This window comes from Rhinopithecus bieti, unplaced genomic scaffold (assembly GCF_001698545.2).
Source record: "Rhinopithecus bieti isolate Rb0 unplaced genomic scaffold, ASM169854v2 scaffold_15834, whole genome shotgun sequence".
Lineage (NCBI taxonomy): Eukaryota > Metazoa > Chordata > Mammalia > Primates > Cercopithecidae > Rhinopithecus > Rhinopithecus bieti.
The window spans coordinates 1,421,602-1,443,625 of NW_016808980.1; the positions used below are offsets into that span (position 1 = coordinate 1,421,602).

General features: G+C 46.5%; 1 protein-coding gene across 1 annotated transcript in view; it reads left to right on the plus strand.

Moving 5' to 3' along the window:
• Positions 1-22,024, plus strand: part of PTPN1 (protein tyrosine phosphatase non-receptor type 1) — a 77,063-nt gene that overhangs the window by 49,644 nt on the left and 5,395 nt on the right. Inside the window, exons 2-7 of the mRNA XM_017888143.1 lie at positions 4,064-4,154; positions 7,895-7,995; positions 11,314-11,412; positions 17,174-17,311; positions 21,085-21,294; positions 21,831-21,992. Coding sequence (XP_017743632.1) covers positions 4,064-4,154; positions 7,895-7,995; positions 11,314-11,412; positions 17,174-17,311; positions 21,085-21,294; positions 21,831-21,992 — 801 coding nt within the window. The remainder of the gene's footprint in view (positions 1-4,063; positions 4,155-7,894; positions 7,996-11,313; positions 11,413-17,173; positions 17,312-21,084; positions 21,295-21,830; positions 21,993-22,024) is intronic.

Genomic DNA, 22,024 nt, shown 5'->3' on the forward strand with positions numbered 1-22,024 from the left:
TGTACTGTATTTCTTTTTTAAACATTATTTCTGTTGTTAATAATTGACTTTTTAATTTTTTTTCCTATTTTGTTTTTTAAATAGATGGGATCTTACTATGTTGCCCAGTCTGGAGTTCAATGGCTCTTTGTGGGCACGATCCCACTGCTGATCAGTACAGGAATTTCCACCTGCTCCATTTCCAACCTGGGCCAGTTCACCCCTTCTTAGGCAACCTGGAGATCCCTCATTCCTGGGGGGTCAACATATTGATGCCAAATTTAGTGTGAACACCCGATCGGCATAGCGCATGCAGCCCAGGACTCCTGGGCTCAAGCAGTCCTCCCACCTCAGCCTCCTGCACAGCTGAGATTACAGATACTTGTCACCACGCTGGGTTAATTTTTGTATTTTTTGTAGAGGTGGGGTTTTGCCATGTTGTCCAGACTCATCTCAAACTTCTCAGCTCAAGTGAGCCTCCTGCCCCGGCTTCCCAAGTAGCTGGGATTATAGATGCATGCCACAACACCCCATGATAATTGCCTTTTTTTTTTATTTGCATAGTTTTCTTTGTACCTTTTGCTAATCTTCCCATATCTTCTTACAGAACAATTTTCCATAAGATCAGGGAGTACTGTCCAGTAGACGCATATTACAACCCATATACATGATTTTCCCTTTTCTTGTAGCCGTGGTAAAAAAGGTCAAAAGAAGCAGATGAAATTAATAGTATCTTTTACTTAACCCAGTTTGTTCAAAATGTTATTTCAATAAATGGTCAATATTTAAAATACTTGAGATATTTTGCTTTTTTAAATTTCTTTTGTTACTACGTCTTCAAAATCCAGTGCATATTTTACACTTACAGAACATCTCTTTTCAGACAGGCCACATGTGGCTCGGGGTTACTGTATTGGACAGAGCGGTTCCAGTTTCAAGTTTTTCCTTGGAGACATCCCACTTGAAATTTCCATTCTCCGTGTATCTGGGTGGTTGGTCTGTGGTCACCTCAATGGCTTTTACCTCCATTAAAACTTGCCACTCACAGCTGTCACCTTGAGACTTCCTTTGCTTTTCTTCTCTATTGGATATCCGGTTTCCTGAATTTCAGGTCTTCTCATTTTCCTCTGGTAGTTTTGTTAGGTCATGGTTGGTATGGCATGGTTGGGATAGCGTGTTCACACAGCTATCTTGTGAGTCCCACTCCTTCAATCCAGCCTGCTCACTTCCCGTGTCTGTCATGTAGTTGTCACCGTGCTGTCTCTCCCTCCAGTTTTTGCAGAAATTTCCTTTGTCTTCACTCTTGGGTCTTTCTCCCCCACCCCCCATGTATCCTATATCTTTCTCTTTCTTAGTTTATTTAATCACTCAGGTGGAAAAGATGCTCCAGTGATGACTGAGAAAAGGGGAGCATGGATGATAAAGGTATTGAGACCTTCCAGGTCAGGGAATTTTTTTTTTTTTTTTTTTTTTTGAGACGTAGTTTTGCTCTTGCTGTCCAGGCTGGAGTGCGGTGGCACCATCTCGGCTCACTGCAAGCTCCGCCTCCTGGGTTCAAGTGATTCTCCTGCCTCAGCCTCCCGAGTAGCTGGGATTACAGGCGCCCGCCACCACGCCCAGCTAATTTTTGTATTTTTAATAGAGACGGGGTTTCACTGTGTTGGCCAGGCTGGTCTCGAACTCCTGCCTCAGGCCACCCACCCGCCTTGGAATGTTTTTGTTGCCCCTTCTCATTTCATGTCTGTTGGGCCAGGTATAGAATTCCAGGTGGAAATCGTTGTTCTTAGAATCTTGAAGGCATTGCTTCATTGCTGGCCAGTTTTCAGTGTTCTTGCAAAGTCTGAAGCCATGCTAATCACCTCATCCTTTGAAAGTGAACTGTTTTTTCTTCCCAGAAACGTACAGAGCGTTCTCTTTGTCCGCAGAATTCTGGGATTGCAGTTACTGTGCCTTAGAATGGGTCTGTTTTTATCGTCATGCAGAGTACTGGATGGGTCGGGGGGGGTTTTCTTGAATTACTTTTTGATGTTTTCTTTCCTTGTAATTTTTTGTTTGCTAATTTTCTATTTTTTTTCTTGACTTTACTTTCTTGGGCAGGGGGATTTCTTCTACTTATATTTGATTCTTCAATTGAGCTTGTCATTTTTGCTATCTTGTTTTTTGTTTTTTTTGTTTTTTTGAGACGGAGTCTCGCTCTGTCGCCCAGGCTGGAGTGCAGTGGCCGGATCTCAGCTCACTGCAAGCTCCGCCTCCCGGGTTTACGCCATTCTCCTGCCTCAGCCTCCCGAGTAGCTGGGACTACAGGTGCCGCCACCTCGCCCAGCTAGTTTTTTGTATTTTTTAGTAGAGACGGGGTTTCACCGTGTTAGCCAGGATGGTCTCGATCTCCTGACCTCGTGATCCACCCGTCTCGGCCTCCCAAAGTGCTGGGATTACAGGCTTGAGCCACCGCGCCTGGCCCGCTATCTTGTTTTTAAGTTTCGAGAGACATCTTTATTTTATATAACATTCTGTTCTTAATACATAGATGCAAGATGACTTTTCTTTCTGAGTATATTAGTATATATTTAAATCTTTCTATTCTCTGCAATTTGTTTCCTCTGAGGGTTGGTTTTTTTTTTTTTTTTTCTGGTTTTTGTTTTTTGTTTTTTTGTTAGAGACTTTCCTGTTATATCTGGTCATCAGTGGTATCTGCATGTGGTGGAGAGTAAGGGTTTATTGGAGTGTGAGAGTCTTGAGCAGGTGTAAGGGGCCTGTCAACACGGCGCTAGCCACAGGGCCTCTAGGGAGGCTGCCAGTTGTGCACTCTGAGGATATCTTTTGGTTGTGCCTTTTGCCTGGTCAGATTATCTAGAGATCCTCTGCCTCCTACTTGGAGGAGAACGGTCTAGCTGTCAGCAGTGTGTCTCTTGGGGAAAAGGACTCGAGTTCCTGGTGTTTGGCTTGTGCATGGCCGCTCATACCCCATTTTTGGTGGAGCGCTCACATCTTCCACTGTGCCAGCAGTCTTGCTGCAGTTCATAGACCTCCTGGTTTACATTTTTCCAGAAAGTATATCTTTAGATTTCTGCAGAAGTCTGAGGAGCCTGGAAGGAGCTTGGGGAATGAGATGGCAATCCAGGTCTTCCCAGATGGTTCTACCTTTGTCCCCTGCAGGGAATCCCACTCCTCCTTCCTGACTGGGAGCACAGCCAGAGCCTTTGGAGGAATCTGGAGTGAAAATCTCGGGCAGTCTGGCTTTCTTACTGTTCACTTGTAGTTTTGCTTTCTCACAACTGCCAACCACTAATCAGCCTGATTTCCAGCTTCAAGATTTCTATTGCTGTTGTCTGCTTTCCTATTGCCACCATGGGGGACGGTGTCTTTTTTTTTTTAATTATGGTTAAAATATATAAAACATAAAGTGTTCCATTTTAGCCATTTTTAGGTACACAGTTTAGTGGCAGTAAGTACATTCACGTTGTTTTGTGTATTTTTTTAATAATATAACAAATACAAATAAAAGATTGTTTAATGTGATTATAGTGGAATTTTAGGTGTGATCAGGAGCCATGGCATAGTCTTCTGTTGAAACGGGTGATAGGATTTGTTTACCACCTCCTAGGAAAGCGGTTGGATAGTTTGTTGGCATAAAACTACATTTTATATATTTTTAATAATTGTAGCTTTATAGAAATTGCAGTTGTAACTCCCAGGCCTGGCATTCAAGGCTCTCCACGATCTGGGCTACCCACCGTGTCCTCCAGCCGTCTGTCGTACCTCCTACTGCCCACTCACTGTTCCTGGCATGAGATGCGATCTCCAGCCCCCATGCCTTTGCTGTGCAGAGTGTTCCAGAGTGAATTGTCCCTCCCGTCTGTCTCTCTGCCCTCTTCCTCGTCTTTCCATCTTTCTGCCCCACATCACTGCCTTCCACCCCAGGCCTGTGCTCGTTCCTCCTCGGTTTTCCCCCATGACCTGATACATACCTCTGAATTATCACCTTGGGTTTCCCATACTGTCCAGCTCTCTTTGATGTCTGTTTCTTTGCTGAGTCTTCCTCAGTGCCTGGCAGTCAGTTAAATGTCTTTATTCTTTTTTGTAGGATATCCGACACGAAGCCAGTGACTTCCCATGTAGAGTTGCCAAGCTTCCTAAGAACAAAAACCGAAATAGGTACAGAGACGTCAGTCCCTGTAAGTATCCACGTGGCCGGTACCAGTCTTGCTCTTCCTCTGCTGCAGGCCCTTTTAGTCAAGACTCCTTTCGCCTTGGGGTTTGGTATAATAATAAATATAATAATAAATCAATGTAGCAGAGGTTTATGACTCGATTGTTTCCTATAGTAAAGGCATTAGAGACTTATAGTAATGGCTCATTTTTCCACCATTATAGAAGGGCTGAGGTTTCAGTTTCTGGAAAATTCAGTGAAGTTCAAAGCACTTTTTTTTAGCTTTGACTGTTTTTGTGATGAATCATTTTCCTACCAGCTGAAGCAGAGGGTAGCAGGCATAATAAAAGCTTTTCTGGATGACTCAGCAGCAGTGTCATTAGAGCACAAGCACTGTGTTCAGCTGTAATGAAGCCCCACACAGGCCTTCGGGGTGGGCACTGTTGTCCCCTGCGCTGAATATGCAAGGCAGCTCTGCTTGGAGTCCCCACCGCCTCCACCCCTGCCAGCCTCGTCATTCTTCCCCCTCTTTCCTGCTGTGAGTTCTTCCTAGGATTGTCAGTGTGCCTGCTGGCCTGTGGCAGCCCTGTCCGCCTTCTTAGTGACTGGCTGTCAGTCTGCTGCTGGCTGAAAAGTAAATGACTTACCATGTTAGGATTTGCATAAAGCAAGGAAAACTGGAATGAGTACAGGACGTGAACTGCGCCATCTCCTCTAGGCCACAGAGGCTTTTTTGACCCCCCTCCAAGTCTTTAGACATTGTCAGGCAGTGAGGGGTCATAGCTGCCAATGTCTCCATGGTAGTATGCTCTGCCAGGGATGCAGGAGATTATCCAGTCATTCCTCCAGTGAGCACTTCCTGCAGGTCCTGTGCCCATGGCTGGGAGTGATGGCTGTCATTGTTCTCTGCCAGAAGGGTTAGCAGTGCATCCTGATCTGACTTAGGTGGCGCCCAGATTCCTGGAAGGGTCTAAAAATGGACTTAGACTTGGTGTAGAACGTGTGCCTCTTGGCTTGCCACGATGGTTCCCTGCCTGGTTTTGTGTGTCAGCTCTGCCACTTAGAGCTGAGTGTCTTTGGGCAGGTTGTTCTCTGTCATAGGAGTATGTGAAGATGAAGCAACATAAACCGCTTAGCCCAGTGCCCAGTACCTCACGCAGACATAAGTGCTCAGTAAATGTTGTCGGTGGTGGGGATGGTTGTCACCAACATCTGAAGTGCGCTTCTAGGTCATCAGGTGACATGATTGGCGCCAACACATGGTACTCTTGATTTAGCTCATCTCAGCTGAGGCACCTCATTGATATATGTTTAAAAACAAAAAGAAAAAACCTTGGTGATTCTGCTGTGAAGTCCTGCCAGAAACCTCCAGACCGCTGATCAGAACGCGACAGAACCATCACCGTTCACCTCTTTCACATGGTGCCAGGATACCCTGGGTTTCTAGTTTTTGCTGTACTTGCTCTAATTAGGGAATAATCTTGTCTTTAATATTCCTTTGCTACATTTTTTAACGTTCCTTATCTAAATGGTTTTATGAATCAGTTTTACAGAGAAAAAAAAACTATTTAAAATATTCTTCCAGGGGCTGGTCCAAGTACAGTAGTGTTTACAACTATATGATCACAACCAGTTACAGATTTCTTTGTTCCTTCTCCATCCCCAGTGCTTTACTTGACTAGCCCAAAAAAAAAAAAAAAAAAAAAAAAAAAANTAATTAGGGAATAATCTTGTCTTTAATATTCCTTTGCTACATTTTTTAACGTTCCTTATCTAAATGGTTTTATGAATCAGTTTTACAGAGAAAAAAAAACTATTTAAAATATTCTTCCAGGGGCTGGTCCAAGTACAGTAGTGTTTACAACTATATGATCACAACCAGTTACAGATTTCTTTGTTCCTTCTCCATCCCCAGTGCTTTACTTGACTAGCCCAAAAAAAAAAAAAAAAAAAAAAAAAAAAATTCTTCCAGGGAAACAATTCTCCAGCTTTTTCACTCCCAATCCCACTCTTCATATCTTTCTCCCCTCCTCCTATCCTCCAGTAGAAACAGTCATTTGCTGTGAAGGTTATGGGGAAGAATGAATCAAGGTAGAAGGTCACCTGCTGCCCAGCTCACGGTGCTGCTGGTGATGACAGCAGTCCACAGTTACAGGCACTTGCTGAACGAGGCTCTGTATACACCTCAGCTCATTGACTCTTCCCACAATCCTCTTGTCACCTACCGTTTAGCAAGTTAAAAAAACCAAGGCTCTGAGGTGAGTTGTTTGCCCAGAGTCACCCAGTGCTGTTTGAACCCACTCACGTAACTCACCAATACCATTACATAATTTTTGAGGTCTTTTATCTCTATGATCCACTTAAAAATTATCCAAGTATCTTTATTTGTACTAAGCCTCCATAATGAGAAACAGTATTCCAGATGGTGGCTAGTTTTCAAAGACATCTCTCTTTAGAATCCTTTAGAACAAAAAGCCCCAGACCACTTATCCCCATTCATGTCTCCTTTCCCCTTTGGACGCAGGGAGAAGGTACTATTTATGGGTGGTCACCTGAGTTTATTGTCCCTTGTGCTGTGCCAGAAATAAAGGTCCCCACCTGCTCTTATTAGCTCTACTAACAGGGTAAGGAAAGTGGCCCTCAGGGAGCTACTGCTTTTGTGACAAATGATACAAGAAAAAAAGTGGCTTTTTTCTTTTTGTGATCTGGGGCAGAACTTCCAAATGAGAGTTTATTTCTAAAAACTAAAAGGTACATTTAATATACTTTCAGTGTTTGGGTTTAAATTCTCTTTCAAATGTCTTTGTGATATGCTCTGAATTTTAAAAATTTAGAATCATTGAAGTTCATTGTACTTGAACTTAAAAAAAACAAAAACCTTGTATAAAGGTCAAGGTATGACTTCATGCTGCTGTGTACTTAGGTCATTTAATCTTCAAACTACTGGACAGAGGTTAGGTTGAAGTTCGATCTTAAATCCTATCTACTGTAGCTCATCGTACTAGCAACAGCTGTAGGGACTAGGTGGAATTTATGGTGGATTTTGTTCCCTTTTAAAGATTGAAGCCACCATATTTTTTGCTCTCTAAAAGTTTATGTCAGCCAGGCATGGGTGGCTCACACTTGAAATCCCAGCACTTTGGGAGGCAGAGGTGGGTGGATCACTTGAGGCCAGGAATTCGAGACCAGCCTGACCAACATGGTGAGACCCCATCTCTACTGAAAATACAAAAATTAGGTGGGCATGGTGGCCTGTGCCTGTAATCCGAGCTACTCGGGAGACTGAGGCAGGAGAATCACTTGAACCCAGGAGATGGAGGCTGCCATGAGCTGAGAATGTACCACTGCACTCCAGCCTGGGTGACAGAGCGAGACTCTGACTCAAAAAAAAAAACACAAAAGTTACACATCAGAGAACAGACCCTTTGATGCCCTCCTCTAGTCCTGGAAGGTTTGAGGGGAGAGTAATAAGTATCACAACAAGATATGACCTGAGAACAGATTTCCCAGATAGGACATGATCCATATTGTAATATGGCTTACCGCTATCGCTTCGTAGCGTGAAGTTTCAAACACTTCCAAAAACCCTTTCAGAAAATCCCAGTCACCCCATACTGATGACTAATCTCTACTAAAACAGGGCTTCAGCCAGTGTGAATGCCCCTGATGCCACCAACTCACCTTTGCTTTTCTGTAGGGTGTGCACTTGCATGGACACATTCAGCTTTTCCGGGTTTAACCTGTGAGTTCTGGTTTGCCTTTCAGTTGACCATAGTCGGATTAAACTACATCAAGAAGATAACGACTATATCAACGCTAGTTTGATAAAAATGGAAGAAGCCCAAAGGAGTTACATCCTTACCCAGGTAAGCAGATTGTCTGAATTTTTGTTTTAATGTCAGTTTAAGAGTTTGAGAGTGCTATTATCCACACCTCAAATAAAACTGCCACATCCTTTAGAAGGTCAGGTTTTCAGCAAACCAAAAAGCAACAAGGAAGGGGGAAAATCTTCCTTCAAAGGTTCAGTTTGGTTGTAAGGAACGCTAATCTTTTCTGGGAAGCATAAGATGACATTGCTGGAAATGAGAGCTTATAAAAAACAACATTAAAATGCCAGAGTTGCCTGTGGTCTGTTGGCAGAGGCAGCAGTCATGGCTGGAGGAGGGTCTGTACCTGTGTTGCTTCCAGAAGTATTTGTCGTAGAGCATTAAGCACTTGTGATGGCAAATCTAGGAACGTTAGCAGTAGACCAGGAATCTCTGTCCAGAGCCATTCAGAGTAGCTCACCATGGTTCTCATTCTTTGGCCCAGAAGAAAGGCATCATTAGATCATGTGAACAAGCATGAAAAATGACTTAAAATTTCTGTTGGCTTTTGGCATCTTTATGGAAACAAAATCCTGAAAGTGGTTTAGTGATTGAGCCTCTTGTAAAACACTCAGTGGCTTGTGACCAAAAGGGTATCTGGGAAAGAGGAAAAAAAGAGTTGCTTTTTAATTAATCTTCTCAAGTCTTAACTTGTTACCTGTAAGTTGGTCTAAAAGACTGGGTTTCTTGTTTTGTTTTCATCATAATTTTGTTTTCTCATTCCATGTCAGCTTTTAGTCTTATATGGCTTTAGGCCATAGGGTGATTTCGAACATTGTAATTTTGCTTAATAATTTGGAAATTAAAATTCTGGGGAAGCCAGAATGCTGTATGAAGAAAGGCTGCTTTGAGCAAGGAGCTAGGTCAGGGTGCGTTCAACTGAGGCTGAGGCCTTTCTTCACTGCCTTTTTGTCTTGTCCCAGTTGCTCCCCATTTATGACCAAAATCAGCCCAGATGCCTCTCGTCATCTGGGATGTAGAGCATCAGCCCAGCTGTGTTCAGTCCTATGGGGCCATTGAATAAGTTCTTGGTGCGTGAATACAGGGCAGGCCTTTACCAGGTCCTGAGCTCCTGGTCCTTCCAGCACCACTGGGGTATTTAGGGGAGACTTATGGGGGAGGGGTTTGATAAGGAGGGAGAGGTCTGGGGATGAGGTTGAGGCAAAAGTGACTTCCTGGGGACTTTGCTTTTTGGAGAAGTCGAATTTCCTGCCTCCTGATTTCAGCCCTTCAACTCTGGTGTGGAGTCAGGAAGCCCTTTAAATACCTGTTATTGGGTGTATCATGTCAAGTGTTGCATTAGCAAATGACCATGTACACTTGTGCTACTGTCCTGCCTACCCCGCATCCTAGCACTTCCTTGGGACATGGGAAGCTCTGTCTGGTTTGTGAGGTGGCACTGGGGATGTCGAGAAACTGTTTACACAGTTTCCCTTTGCCCTGGGGATTTACTAAGGGAGTCGAGGCAGCCCGACCCCAAAGTATCACCTCTGGACACTATGACTGAAACATTTTCCTAGTGCCCAAACCAAGAACACCCTTCCCATTTCTTTTTCAGTGTTATTCATTATGTAATAATACAAGTCTCCCTTCTCATTTTTTAAAAGTCGGAAGTATAGAAGAGCAGAGAATAATGTCCAAGGGGCCCTCTTTCACCTTCCCCGTGCAGTGTCAGCTAAGTGTGGTGTGTGTCCTTGCAGATCTTAGGGGATTGTGATCCTTCAGACCATTCTAAACTGGGGTGGTGTTGGGAGTTAGGGAAGACATGAAGGGAGTAGTGGAGAGCTGCAGTGACTGGAGTCTTCATGCCAGGAAGACTGGAGTGGAGAATGCAAGGCCCAGGTTGTCAGCCATGTGCCACGGGATTTCTGGCTGCCAGGAGCTGTTTTTCTGTTCACTGGGGAGGGAAGAGTTAAATGTGGCTTTTCTCTAAGTCCCTTCAGCACAGGGAGTGCTGACTTGTCTTGTTCAGGCAGTAAGTTCAAGATGAGCTCAGGAAAGAAAGTGAGAGGACACTGAGGGCTAGCATGGTTGAGCCAAGTGTGATGGGACTTAAAGGGAGAAGATTTTAAGAATAAGGAGCTTATGGGCCGGGCGTGGTCGCTCACACCTGGAATCCCAGCACTTTGGGAGGCTGAGGCAGGCGGATCACTTGGGTCAGGAGTTCGAGGCCAGCCTGGCCAACGTGGTAAAACCCCCGTCTCTACTAAAAATACAGAAATTAGCCGGGTGTGGTGGTGTGCACCTGTAATCCCAGCTACTCAGGAGACTGAGACAGGAGAATCGCTTGAACCCGGGAGGCAGAGGTTGCAGTGAGCCAGGATTGCGGCACTGCACTCCAACCTGGGTGACAGAGCGAGACTCTGTCTAAAAAAAAAAAAAAGGAGCTTAGATGAAAATAGATGAGAATGGAAACCATGAGAAGTGATGCTGGCCAAGGACATGAGGGCATGACAGGTTCTGGTGTGGAGGTAATAGGCGATGTCTCTTCCAGCCACTGCTAATAATTGAGACAAACTCAAGGCACTCATACCCTGTGTCCAGCAAACATCTGTGCCCGTTGCCAGGTGAGCTGGAGTGAAAGGGGCCAGCTGCTCCGCAGACACCCTCATGCCCCAGTGACTCTGTTCCCTTTGGGCCACCTCAATGACCATTTGTGTTTCTACATCTCCTAAGTTTGTTGGGCCAAGGAGGGAGGCTGTCTGCCGTCAGGGTCCTCATTGCTGTTGGTAGGAATAGTCGCTGATATTTCATTGTGTGTTTACTGCATTCTAGGGACTGTGCTAAGTACTTTATATAAATGAATGTACTTCATTTTCACAGCTCTGTGAATAGGTACTATTATTAGTCAAGTAAGCAATGGGGAAACTGAGCAGGGAGCGATGGAGTGACTTGCCCAAGGTCACGAGATGACGTGATTGGAACCAAGAGGAGTGTTGTGGTTGGTCACGCCCCCACACTGCCTCTCATCTGCACCAAGGAGTTTTGTCCCATAGCCCAAGGGCCTTGGGGATGAATCTCAGTGGAGGCCCTTAGCTGGCCTGCCTGAGCCAGAAAGCAGAATCGGCATTTTTCTGTCCTTGGTTGGCCAGCCCTGAACTGAGATGCGGAAATGGCCCTTTGCTGCCTGGTAGAAAATGGAGCTGCTGTTACTGACCACCAGGCAGAGAGAGGTGGGTCCCTGTCCCAGCCTCAGCCACCACTGTGCCTAAGCTGTGGGGACTGAGGGCGCTATCGTTAGCTGACTGCAGAAGGTGAGCTCACGCTGTGGCGTGTTATGTTTCAGATGTCACATGTTGTGTTATTGTGTCTTTGCAGGGCCCTTTGCCTAACACATGCGGTCACTTTTGGGAGATGGTGTGGGAACAGAAAAGCAGGGGTGTCGTCATGCTCAACAGAGTGATGGAGAAAGGTTCGGTAAGTCTCAGATTCATCTGCTGTGTATGTGATCATACGTACCACTCCATACAGTTAACATTTCATCCAGATTTTTAAATTATTTTTCTTGCTTTTGTATTTCCTTTATGTAGTATTTTTATTAAAAAAAAATTAAAACAGCAGCATATAAATGCATGTTGGTCATCAACCAGTTAATGAAGTGAATGAAAGGGAGGCGGCGGGAGAATTGCACGGACCTCTTCGCCCACACCTTCTTCAGAGTGCGGTGCATGTGGCGCTCCGCCCACCTGTGCTGCCTTTGCGGCTCTCGTCACAGTGTGGACTTGTGTGTGGAGTTATGGAGACCTGCTTTTATTGAAAAGCAAATTCTTAGTACATCTTCATGGTGTCTGATTTTTTTGTCTGGTGAGAATGTGGCTACCTCTGCGGAGCTGTGGGAGTGGCTGACTCTAGATGAGATTTGCCTCCATTCAATATCCAGATGCTTGCCCTGCCATACCTCTTCGGAGTGAGCATTGACTTCAGAATGTGTGTCATTCTAAGTTCTTGCAACTTTTCAAACACCCCTTGGGCTAGTGTGTGGCTGCACGGTGTCCATTTGTGCAGGCCACCACTCCTCTTGCATTTGGGTCTAGCCACCTCTCCTTCTCAACTCACCACAGTTCATTTTTGTACCATGCTTCCAGAATGAGCTTTCTCAAATCCACGTGTCACCACAGTTCTTCCCAACTGAAAACGTTTGTGTGATTCCCTTTGCCTCACAGGTTAATGCATGGTGTGGCTTACAGAACCTTGCAGGTCTGGCCCTAGGCCCCTGGACACAGACCTCTCACCGCTCTTGGAACTTTAGCCAGGACAAACTTTTCGTTTTTAGTTTCTTACCATGTTCTCTGGGCTGAGGAGTCCCAGTGCCCATGCTCATCCCACTTCCAGGCACCCCTGGATGGCTGCCCCCGGCTCCCCAACTGCCTGCACTCTCCCTTGCCCTCCTCACTGTGTTGGAATAGCTGAGGATAGCCAATTTCTGGGCACTCTCCTGTGTAGACTGTCCTGTGTAGACTGTCTGTGTAGACCGGCCTGTGTAGATAGTCTGTGTAGACTGTCCTGTGTAGACTGTCTATGTAGACCATCCCATGTAAACCGTCTGCCTGTGCAGGCACAGGCCAGCGTTCAGCAGGGCCACAGGCTCCTTGGCCTCCCTGCCCTCGCTGCTCCCCAGCACTGCCAGCCCTGCTGCGGGGTCCAGGAGGAGACGAGCTGAGGATCGTGGAGACCAATAGGAACGTGTGGCCCAGGAGCAGGGAACTGGGTGTCCCTGGGCCTTGGCAGGCCCAGGCTCAGCTGGGACATGGTTCTCACAGCTGTCCTGGTTGTCTCCGGCCATAGAAGAACGTGGGGGCTCCAGGGAGGCCACCTTTCCAAAAAAAAGCACAGTCATGGCCCTAGAGTGTAAAAACTCCCAAGTGTTAAGAAGCAACACATCAAAGGAAACTTCAGCAGTGAAAACTTGAAGCATTAACCACAAAGCCTCTCCCTCCACCACACACAAAGAAACGGCTTTAGTTGCTCGCAGAAAGCCTTCCTCTTAGGACAGCGCATGTTTAAAATCATAGGGGTTTGGTTGGTTTTGTTTTGGGGTTGGGTTTTTTTGTTTTGTTTTGTTTTTTTGCCTTTGCCTACTTTTTTAAAAAATGAAAGTATTTATTTGTCCAATAATAATAGATAGGGAGCTTGCCTGAGTGTTCTGTTGATGATATAATGTATCTTGTTTTAGAAAAGAACTTTTTCAGTGAAAGGTGGTTTTTAAATTTTTTCTTCCCTCAGTAGCTTGATTAGTAAAACGTGAAGTTACAAATGTGAAGCAAACCCCACTCTTCACCACTCGTCAGCAATTTTGAGTAAAGAAACAAAGCATCAGGTTCTCACAGCACACACTCTCTGCGAAGGAATGGGAAGCCTGGCGGCCTGTGGAAGCCTTCAGCACAGCTCCATCTGCAGGCTTCTGACCCTCAGCACTACCAACACTTGGGCTGGAGCATTCTCTGCTAGGGATCCGGGCAGGGAGTGGCTGTGCTGGGCATTGTAGGATGTTTAGCAGCATCTTTGGCCTCTACCCACCAGGTGCCAGTAGCACCCCCTCCCCAGATGTGGCAGTCAGCTGTGTTTCTGTCTAGACTCCAGACTTTGTCCGATGTCCCCTTGTAGGCCAAATTGCCCCTGGTTGAGAACCACTGCTCTAGATGGTATTGAGGGTTGGGAATTTTAAATCAAGACATTTATTCAGAAATTACCAGATACAGTAGCATTTGCTTTTTATTTATTTCTTTGTTGCTAAGTGTTTGGTAAAACCTCTTTGCTGTGAGCACAAGATTTGCTTTAGCAATCATTGTCACATTACAGCAAGGAGCGGTGTCCAGCGCTGTGGTTATGTGTTTGAGCAGTGTCCAGCACTGTAGTTACGTGTTCCAGCCTCACCAGGCCCTGTGCTTCATTGTCTCTCACCCAAGGCTGACCACAAGTGGCCCACAGATCCACTGTGACAACCTTTCCCTTTGGGTTACTGTGGTGGCATCGAAAACATGGCTGGTTGGCTTTGCTGTAGTTTACTGTGATAACTGTGCCAGCAGTCCCTGCTTTCCTTTGTTAAGTATCCCATTCCACTGGAGGATTACTTGGGCATGCAAATTGGCATGAAAAACAATGTATGGTGTGAGATTGTTAAAGTTTCTTTGGGATCAACATTTTCAATTCTGTATCAGCATTATCCCTCCCAGAGGGCTGGCTGGGAAAAATCATGAGAAGTTACAGTATCTTATTTGCTCAGCTAATCTAATTATAAATGATCCACACAGCTTGTGGTAAAACCAGCTTTTAGGGAGTTTTCATTTAATGCATACTTGTTTTCTGATTTCCTTCCTTCACCAAATAGTGTAGGATGCTCCCTCTTACTTTTGGCAAACATGCCTGTTGTCTTTTGGGACCCTGGGCTTCCTGGAAACCGGTTATGTGGAAGATGATTGTGTGTGTTAGACTGGGGTCATCCAGATGGCTAGAGTTCTCACTGGTGCTGTTTAAGGATTGACTTTAGACACGTCAGTGTAGGCTGCACCATGGCGTAAGGGCTGGGATTGTTGTTTAGATGGGGGAAGTAAGCAAGGCCAGTTTAATTGGCCATTGCAGAATCTCACCTGTATCTCTCTCCTGAAATCTGCACTAAAGCTGCCATTTGCTTTCAGGTGCTTTCATGCACAAGACACTGCACTCTCTTGTATTTAGTTCTCTGTGTTAAGAATTACTTAGTTCTCTGTGTTAATAATTTTTGGCAAAACCAAATTACCTGTCACAGGGTTAATGTAGATGTCTTTCATAGGTTTTCTAAACACCGCCTGCCCACTTGTTTGGGAAGGCCCCAAGGACTCTTTAACATCTGCCTTCATGGTGGAAACAGCAACTACGAGAGATGCCAGCATGTTGGCACCACCATATTTCTCTGGTGCCAACCCAAGATAGGACTCAGTTTGAGGCCTGGTGAAGGACTATGTTCTAATAAAAATCTATCTACTTTTCATGGCAGTATATATCACTGTAATAGGGTAACTGAAAATAGTGATCTTGTGCCTTTTAAAATTTTATGTGTTTAAAACAAAATTTCTGTTGGAAATGACAGGGCATAGCTTGCTGCTGTAGACACCTGAGAGTCCTTAAAAATAAATATTGGGTGATTGACACTTAGTTGTATGACAGAATTCCTCACTTGTACAGTTCCAAAGTCTTAGTCCTTACCCAGATTACAGAGGGTTATTAGGCATTAGGTTTGGTTTTGAAAGTGAGTGCTTGCTGTCTGGAGGTGAGATTTAAGACTCATCTACCCTGCTTATGAGATGAGGAATGGTGGCCTCTTCCTCCTGCATTTCTGTTCTTTGCTTCCTTCTCTGCTCACTGTGTGGAATGCGCACCTCAGCATGGGTGGTGTGGAACTTATCAGATCAGTCTCTTGTTTCTGGGATCTTGAGGCATTATAAGATCTACTTGTTAGAAGTGTGGGATTAATGCATCTTTTCACATTCTTTTAAGTTCCTGCTTTCATCTGCCACACCCACTGTGGCTAGGTGGGGGTCTTGCCATGTAATTAGCGCCTCCATGCTGAGTGGCAGAATTGCTTCAGTGGTGACAGATTGTCCCCATTCCAGAGTTCACTTTTGGCAACTCATCATTGATCCAGGAAGGTGACATGGATGAAACTGGCTAAGACTTCAGACAGGCCCGTGTCCAGACTCTTGAGAAAGCTCTGTTGGCTTCTGGTCTGGCACTGAGAAGTTTGCTGCGATGCTGGCATCACAACCTGGTGTTTCTTCATTTGTTTCTCCCACATTTTGCTTTGGTTTTGTCTTTTGGGCAGCTTCCAGCTTCAGTAGAGCAGGACCAATAGGCATTTGTGGTTCTATATTCACCCTCCTCAAGTGCTTCCTGGCTCCTCATTGCCCCCAGATGATGCCACAGGTCCCTGGGCCTGCTGCCAGTCGGCTGTGATCTGGGCCTCTGCTGGCCCCTTCTCCAGCTGCTCTTTTCAGCCTGGCTTATTTGCAGTCACTGCCTAGGAAATCCTAGTCATCTTTCAAAACCTGCCTCTTGCATAGAGCTTTCTCTGATCTCTCTTTCCTGTAATTTTGCCTGACCTGAAACATTTCCCTCTTCTGAATTCCTGCTGCCTGTCCGTAGCATTTCCCCCTCAGCCCTCCCTCATAGCCCACCTTGTCACTGCTGGGCACAGCAGTCTCTCCTCACAGACAGCTGGCCCTGAAGTGGTTCCCTTCACCCACACCATCCTTTGCCCCAGAGGAGGTATTGAGTGGGTCAGTGCACGTGAACTGCAAGTGTCATTTGCCAAAGAGCTGTTGACACACGCTGACATTTCTTTTGCTGAAAATCGTAAGGGCTTTGAGCTTCCCTATGTCCAGGCACATGGTCAGGTTGACCCGGTAGCTCTGCCCCTGTTGACCTGCCATTTTTGTCCACAACGGTTATCCATGAGCAGAAACGTTTGCATAACTGAGGCAGATTCAGTAAATGTCACTAAATTCGAGTCCGTTTTTGTCTTAGACCCTAAATGAAACCAAATTTTCATAAATTTGCTTGTTTTAAAGAAAAATTTAACAAGCTACATTTAAATCGAGAACATCAAAATAGTGTCTGAGATTATCAAAAGTATTTTTCTGAATGAACTGAACCAAACCAGAATGAAAGGGCAAGCCCTGGGGAGCCCGTCTCCAAGCCTTCTCTGAAAGGGAGTCTGCATTTGGTGACAACCGTTCAGGCTTTCCAAAGGGCCTCACCTGCTGTCTCTCCCAGTTTTGTTTTTAATTGCCTGTGAGTTTTCTGTGCAGAGTAAGGCACCTACATTCTATGCCAGCAGCCTGATCAGGTCCTGTGTAATGTTTGAAATGGCTGCATAGAGGAGTTTCAAAGCCTTTTGTACAATCTGGCTTCACCTCATAGACTGTGAGAAAGCGTCAGAGCCCTGCAGGACCCCATTGCCGTGTTGGACCAGGGAGCTAATGGGTTTGGAAGTCTGAGCCCTGTCTGCACAACCTGCCCCCGTCAGCAGCTTCGTGCCCGCACCCCCATCTCCCCGTGAGGCAGGCATCTGTGCTGACCATGGCTTCCATGATCAGAAAACCCCAGATCTTTGGGTTATCATGAAGCTTGTGGGATGTGCTCTAGGCATCCTGCCATAGGAAAACGGTTGCTCACAATAATTCACTGTTATTTGTTCCCCCAGTTAAAATGCGCACAGTACTGGCCACAAAAAGAAGAAAAAGAAATGATCTTTGAAGACACAAACTTGAAATTAACATTGATCTCTGAAGATATCAAGTCATATTATACAGTGCGACAGCTAGAATTGGAAAATCTTACAGTGAGTATGGCACGCACTTCAGCACTTCAGGCGGCTACTGGTTCAGATGCCTCTTCCTTTATCCCTTGGGTGACATTACCTAATGCCGGTGTTCCTGGCTTTTGTATACCCCGAGCAAGACGTGGTTTTGGCACTGAGGTGAGCGGAGCTTACTTGTGCACCTACCGAGTGCCCAGGAATGCCCAGGGAGGGTGGAAACCACAGTGCTCTCCCTGACCTTTAACAACAGTTAACTCCAGTTCTTAGGGAAAGGAGAGTTTCTTGCCCAAAAGACCGGTTCCTGCTTGTGCAGCTGCAGAGGGACCGAAGTGGCAGTCCGCAGGCCCCAGCGAAGCATGCTGCCTTCTTTGTGGTCCTCAGTCTTTGAGTCTGAAGAGAGGGAAGAAGGGGTCTCTGGTCTCACTCCAGTTTTATAGCTAGTGGAAATTTTCTAGGCCTGGTCTTGGGTTTATTTGTTGTGGGAAGAGTTTATAACACCAGCTACTTGCTTGGTAAAAGCTGGTCTTGGAACATGGCAAGGCATTGTGGTAAGCAGCACCACCACTGAAGGCTCTGCTCCTGGGGCTTCAGAATAATTCCCCTGGATCCGTAACTTGGAGGTGTTCATGTCATTCTGGGGAACAGTGGAGGGAGTGCGAGGCAGCACCTGGGGGCGCCAGTGAAGAGTGGCAAGCCACCAACCTCTGAAACCTAACTGGGGTTGAATCCTGGTGCCACCTTACCAGCCCGTCACGGTGTCTCCGTTTCCTCTTCTGTCAAACTCAGGTTTTGCAAGGGTTCTGGGAGGTCCTATGTGGGAAGGGTTAGCAGTTACTGTGGGTGTGTAGCACGGGCTTTGTCTAAAGGGAAGATGGAGCTGTAGGGAGACCATGTGGAGTGGGGCTCCAGGGCTGTGTGGGTGGGGAGGGATCTGCTTCTGGCTGACCCCATGCCTCCCCTTCTCAAGTACTATTTTTTAATCGTTATGGTTCCTGCCATTCATTTCATAGTTGATGTAAACCAGCTGCGGTGGCTCATGTCTTTAATCCCAGCACTTGGGGAGGCTGAGGCCAGGAGGATTACTCTCAAGGCCAGTAGTTCAAGACCAGCCTGGGCAACATAGCGAGACCCCCGTCTCTACAAAAAAACAAAAACAATTAGCCAGACATAGTGGTACTCCCCTATAGTCCAGCTACTCAGGAGGCTGAGGTAGGAGGATTGCTCGTGCCCAGGAGTTCAAGGCTGCAGTGAGCTATGCTTGCACCACTGCACTCCAGCCTGGGTGACGGAGCAAGACCCTGTCTCAAAAAAAAAAGAGTAGTGAAAGTAAGATCTAGAATTTAGCACAGGTTACCAGGAAGTAGGGAAGGGGTTCAGGCTGCCTGGCTCCTGAGGATGGTAGCAGTGCAGCTGCTGCGAGTGCTTTCTGCCCTCTGGTGGTGACCACTTCAGAGTCAGCAGTCCTGCCATAGCCCTGGCAGGGCAGAGGGGCTCTGAGTACAGTGGATGGAGGCGCTTTCTGGAAGATTCTCAGGAGTAACATGGGCAGCATGTTGGAATGTGCTAGAGGATTTATGCAGTAGACTTTTAAAGAAATGCTTCTTAGCATTTGCAAACCTGACATTAAGAGTGACTTCTGGGGAACTCTTTGCTTGTTGAGGGAAACTGAATTTCAACAGAGCAGAAGAGCTGTGTGCTTTTTGCTTGGCAGAATGAATACAGCCAGCTCAGAGGTTTTGGTGTTAGGATCTGTTTGCTCCAACAGACTTTGTTTTTAAAAGGCTTTTCTCAGCCATGGCTGTCTGTTCTAGCACAAGGCTGGAGTGAATTCCTTGTGAAAGATGTGGGCAGGTGTGAGGGAGGGTATCAGTGGGCGGCAACCCACACCTGCAAGGATTAAAAGAAAACTTGAGTTTGGCATGCTTGCTTCTTACTCAGTTTTAAAATACATTTTAACGGCCAGGCACGGTGGCTCACGCCTGTAATCCCAGCACTTTGGGAGGCCGAGGCAGGTGGATCACGAGGCCAGGAGTTCAAGACCAGCCTGACCAAGATGGTGAAACCCCGTCTCTACTAAAAACACACACAAAAAAATTAGCCAGGCGTGGTGGCAAGTGCCTGTAATCCCAGGTACTCGGGAGGCTGACGCAGAGAATTGCTTGAACCTGGGAGGTGGAGGTTGCATTGAGCCAAGATCATGCCACTGCACCCCAACCTGGGCGACAGAGCGAGACTCTGTCTCAAAATAATAATATTAATTTTTTAAAATACATTTTAAGTCCTTTTCTTCCCCACTCACCTGCACGCCCCAAATAGAAGAGGTATTTCTTTTTCTTTAATGTCATTAAGGTTATATGGATACCATTTTCTAGAGAGGAAAGAATGATGGAATTGCCTAGTGTGATTCTAGCATTTATCCTAACATACACAAATTTCTCCTTGTTCTGTGCAAGATACTGTATTTAATATTTAATAAATATTAAATATTATTTACTAGTGTAGTTAATGGCTGAGGCAGGGTTAAACATGTATTATTTTCATCCCAGCAGAGTTGGGGGAGGTCCTAGTAACTGTGCCATGAGCTTTGTGAGGGTGAGGTGGTATCTTTGCCCCTGCCTCCCTGGCACGGTAACTGGCACATGATTGGCATAGTATGGACATTCGTCAAGTGAAGGAAGGCATCATGAGCAGATCTCTGGCCTGAATCCTTCTGCCATCAGCTGCTCTCCAGGTGGCCCTGGCACTAGGCCACAGGGAAACCCTCCAGGCTGGTATGGTTCCTGTCTGTGGCTGTCTTCCTGGGCCCATGTTAGGAGACTTTCACTTCCGGAGCCCTTTCCCTCTCAGGGCCTTGCTTACCAAGTGGTTGGTTCCCATTTACTATGAGCTCTTAGGTCACTGAAGATGTTGGGCACTCCCCCTAGTGAGGGCTGCCTTTTGATCACAGCCGCCGGAAGCCTCAAGGAAGGAGCAGAGCTGGAAACAGAACCCAGGCCATTGTTTCTGTTCCTGTGGGGCAGACTCAGCCAGGGGAAGAGACACTTTGGGACAAGGGCTGGGGTCCACCTTTCAAAAGTGTCTACAGCAGGCTTTGAGCATGGACTCTCTGCCTCCAAATGTCCACCTCCTCATCAGGAAAATGGATGGGAGTGCCTGCCTGGAGCAGCTGGTGGGAAGGCGCAGTGCCAGCACCCAGGACACACTTGGTTCATAGGCTAATGTCATTCGCCCTGACTACCTCTTCAGCTGAGTGTTGAGCCACACCTTGGAGTCACCAGTCTTTGGAGACCAAGTCTGTTACTTTTTTCTCTAAAGTGACAATCCTCTGAAACCTCCAGATCATCTTGAAGCCCTGTCTGAAAGTTGCCCAGAGCCAGTGCCTCACCTGCTGTTCCTTGTTCACTTTTTCATGGGAGGCCTTTTAGGGCTTCATGACAGGATTTTGTGGGTGGCCACACAGCATCATTGTGACTCATGAGACAGAGAGAAACCAGTTGTGACCATGTAGACAGTAGAAGTGATAGGGAGAAAAGAGAAAAGAGGTGAGGGGACTCTTCAATCCGAAGGGACGTGAAGTCTAAGCAGGTGCACCCTGCAGGTTCAGTGTCAAGCCCAGGGCCTGGCCCCAGGGTGTGGTATTTGTTGACTGGGTGTGTGGACCCTGGGAGAAAGTCTGAGATTTAATGTTCCTCTTAGAGGTCGATGAGTGGAAGGTGATTCTGTGTGTACTTGGAATTAGTGATTTCTGTACAGATGATTCTCTTAGAATCATCATGAGTATTTTTCTCTTTCAGATCCAAGAAACTCGAGAGATCTTACATTTCCACTATACCACATGGCCTGACTTTGGAGTCCCCGAATCGCCAGCCTCATTCTTGAACTTTCTTTTCAAAGTCCGAGAGTCAGGGTCACTCAGCCCGGAGCACGGGCCCGTCGTGGTGCACTGCAGTGCGGGTATCGGCAGGTCTGGGACCTTCTGTCTGGCTGATACCTGCCTCTTGCTGGTAAGGAGGCCCTTGCAGACACCCTGGGGAGCTCCTCCACCTGCTCTGCTGTGATGTTTTCTCCTAAATAGAAACCGAAGCACTCCTCTTCCAAAAGAGACTCACTGTGTTAGTCTGTTTTTGCATTACTAATAAAGGCATACCTGAGACTCGGTCATTTATAAAGAAAAGAGGTTTAACTGGCTCCCGGTTCTGCAGGCTGTACAAGCATGGCGCCAGCACCCGTTCGGCTTCTGGGGAGACCTCAGGGAGCTTCCGGTCATGGTGGAAGGCGAAGGGGAGTGGGAGCAAGAGATGGGCAGGTCCCACACTCTTAACAACCAGATATCTTGTGAATGCATTGCCTCAGGGAGGGCACCAAGCCTTTCATGAGGGACCTGCCCCCCTGACCCAGGCACCTCCCACCCAGCCCCACCTCCAACACTGGGGATCACATTTCAGCATGAGATTGGGAGGGGACAGACATCTAACTGTGTTAGTCACATTGCCCTTGAGAACTGGACCTGGCTGACTTATGTCACCTCTCTGGCTTTCAGATGGACAAGAGGAAAGACCCTTCTTCCGTTGATATCAAGAAAGTGCTGTTAGAAATGAGGAAGTTTCGGATGGGGCTGATCCAGACGGCAGACCAGCTGCGCTTCTCCTACCTGGCTGTGATCGAAGGTGCCAAATTCATCATGGGGGACTCTTCCGTGCAGGTCAGCGTTGCCTTTGTTTGAATCCAGGTGTG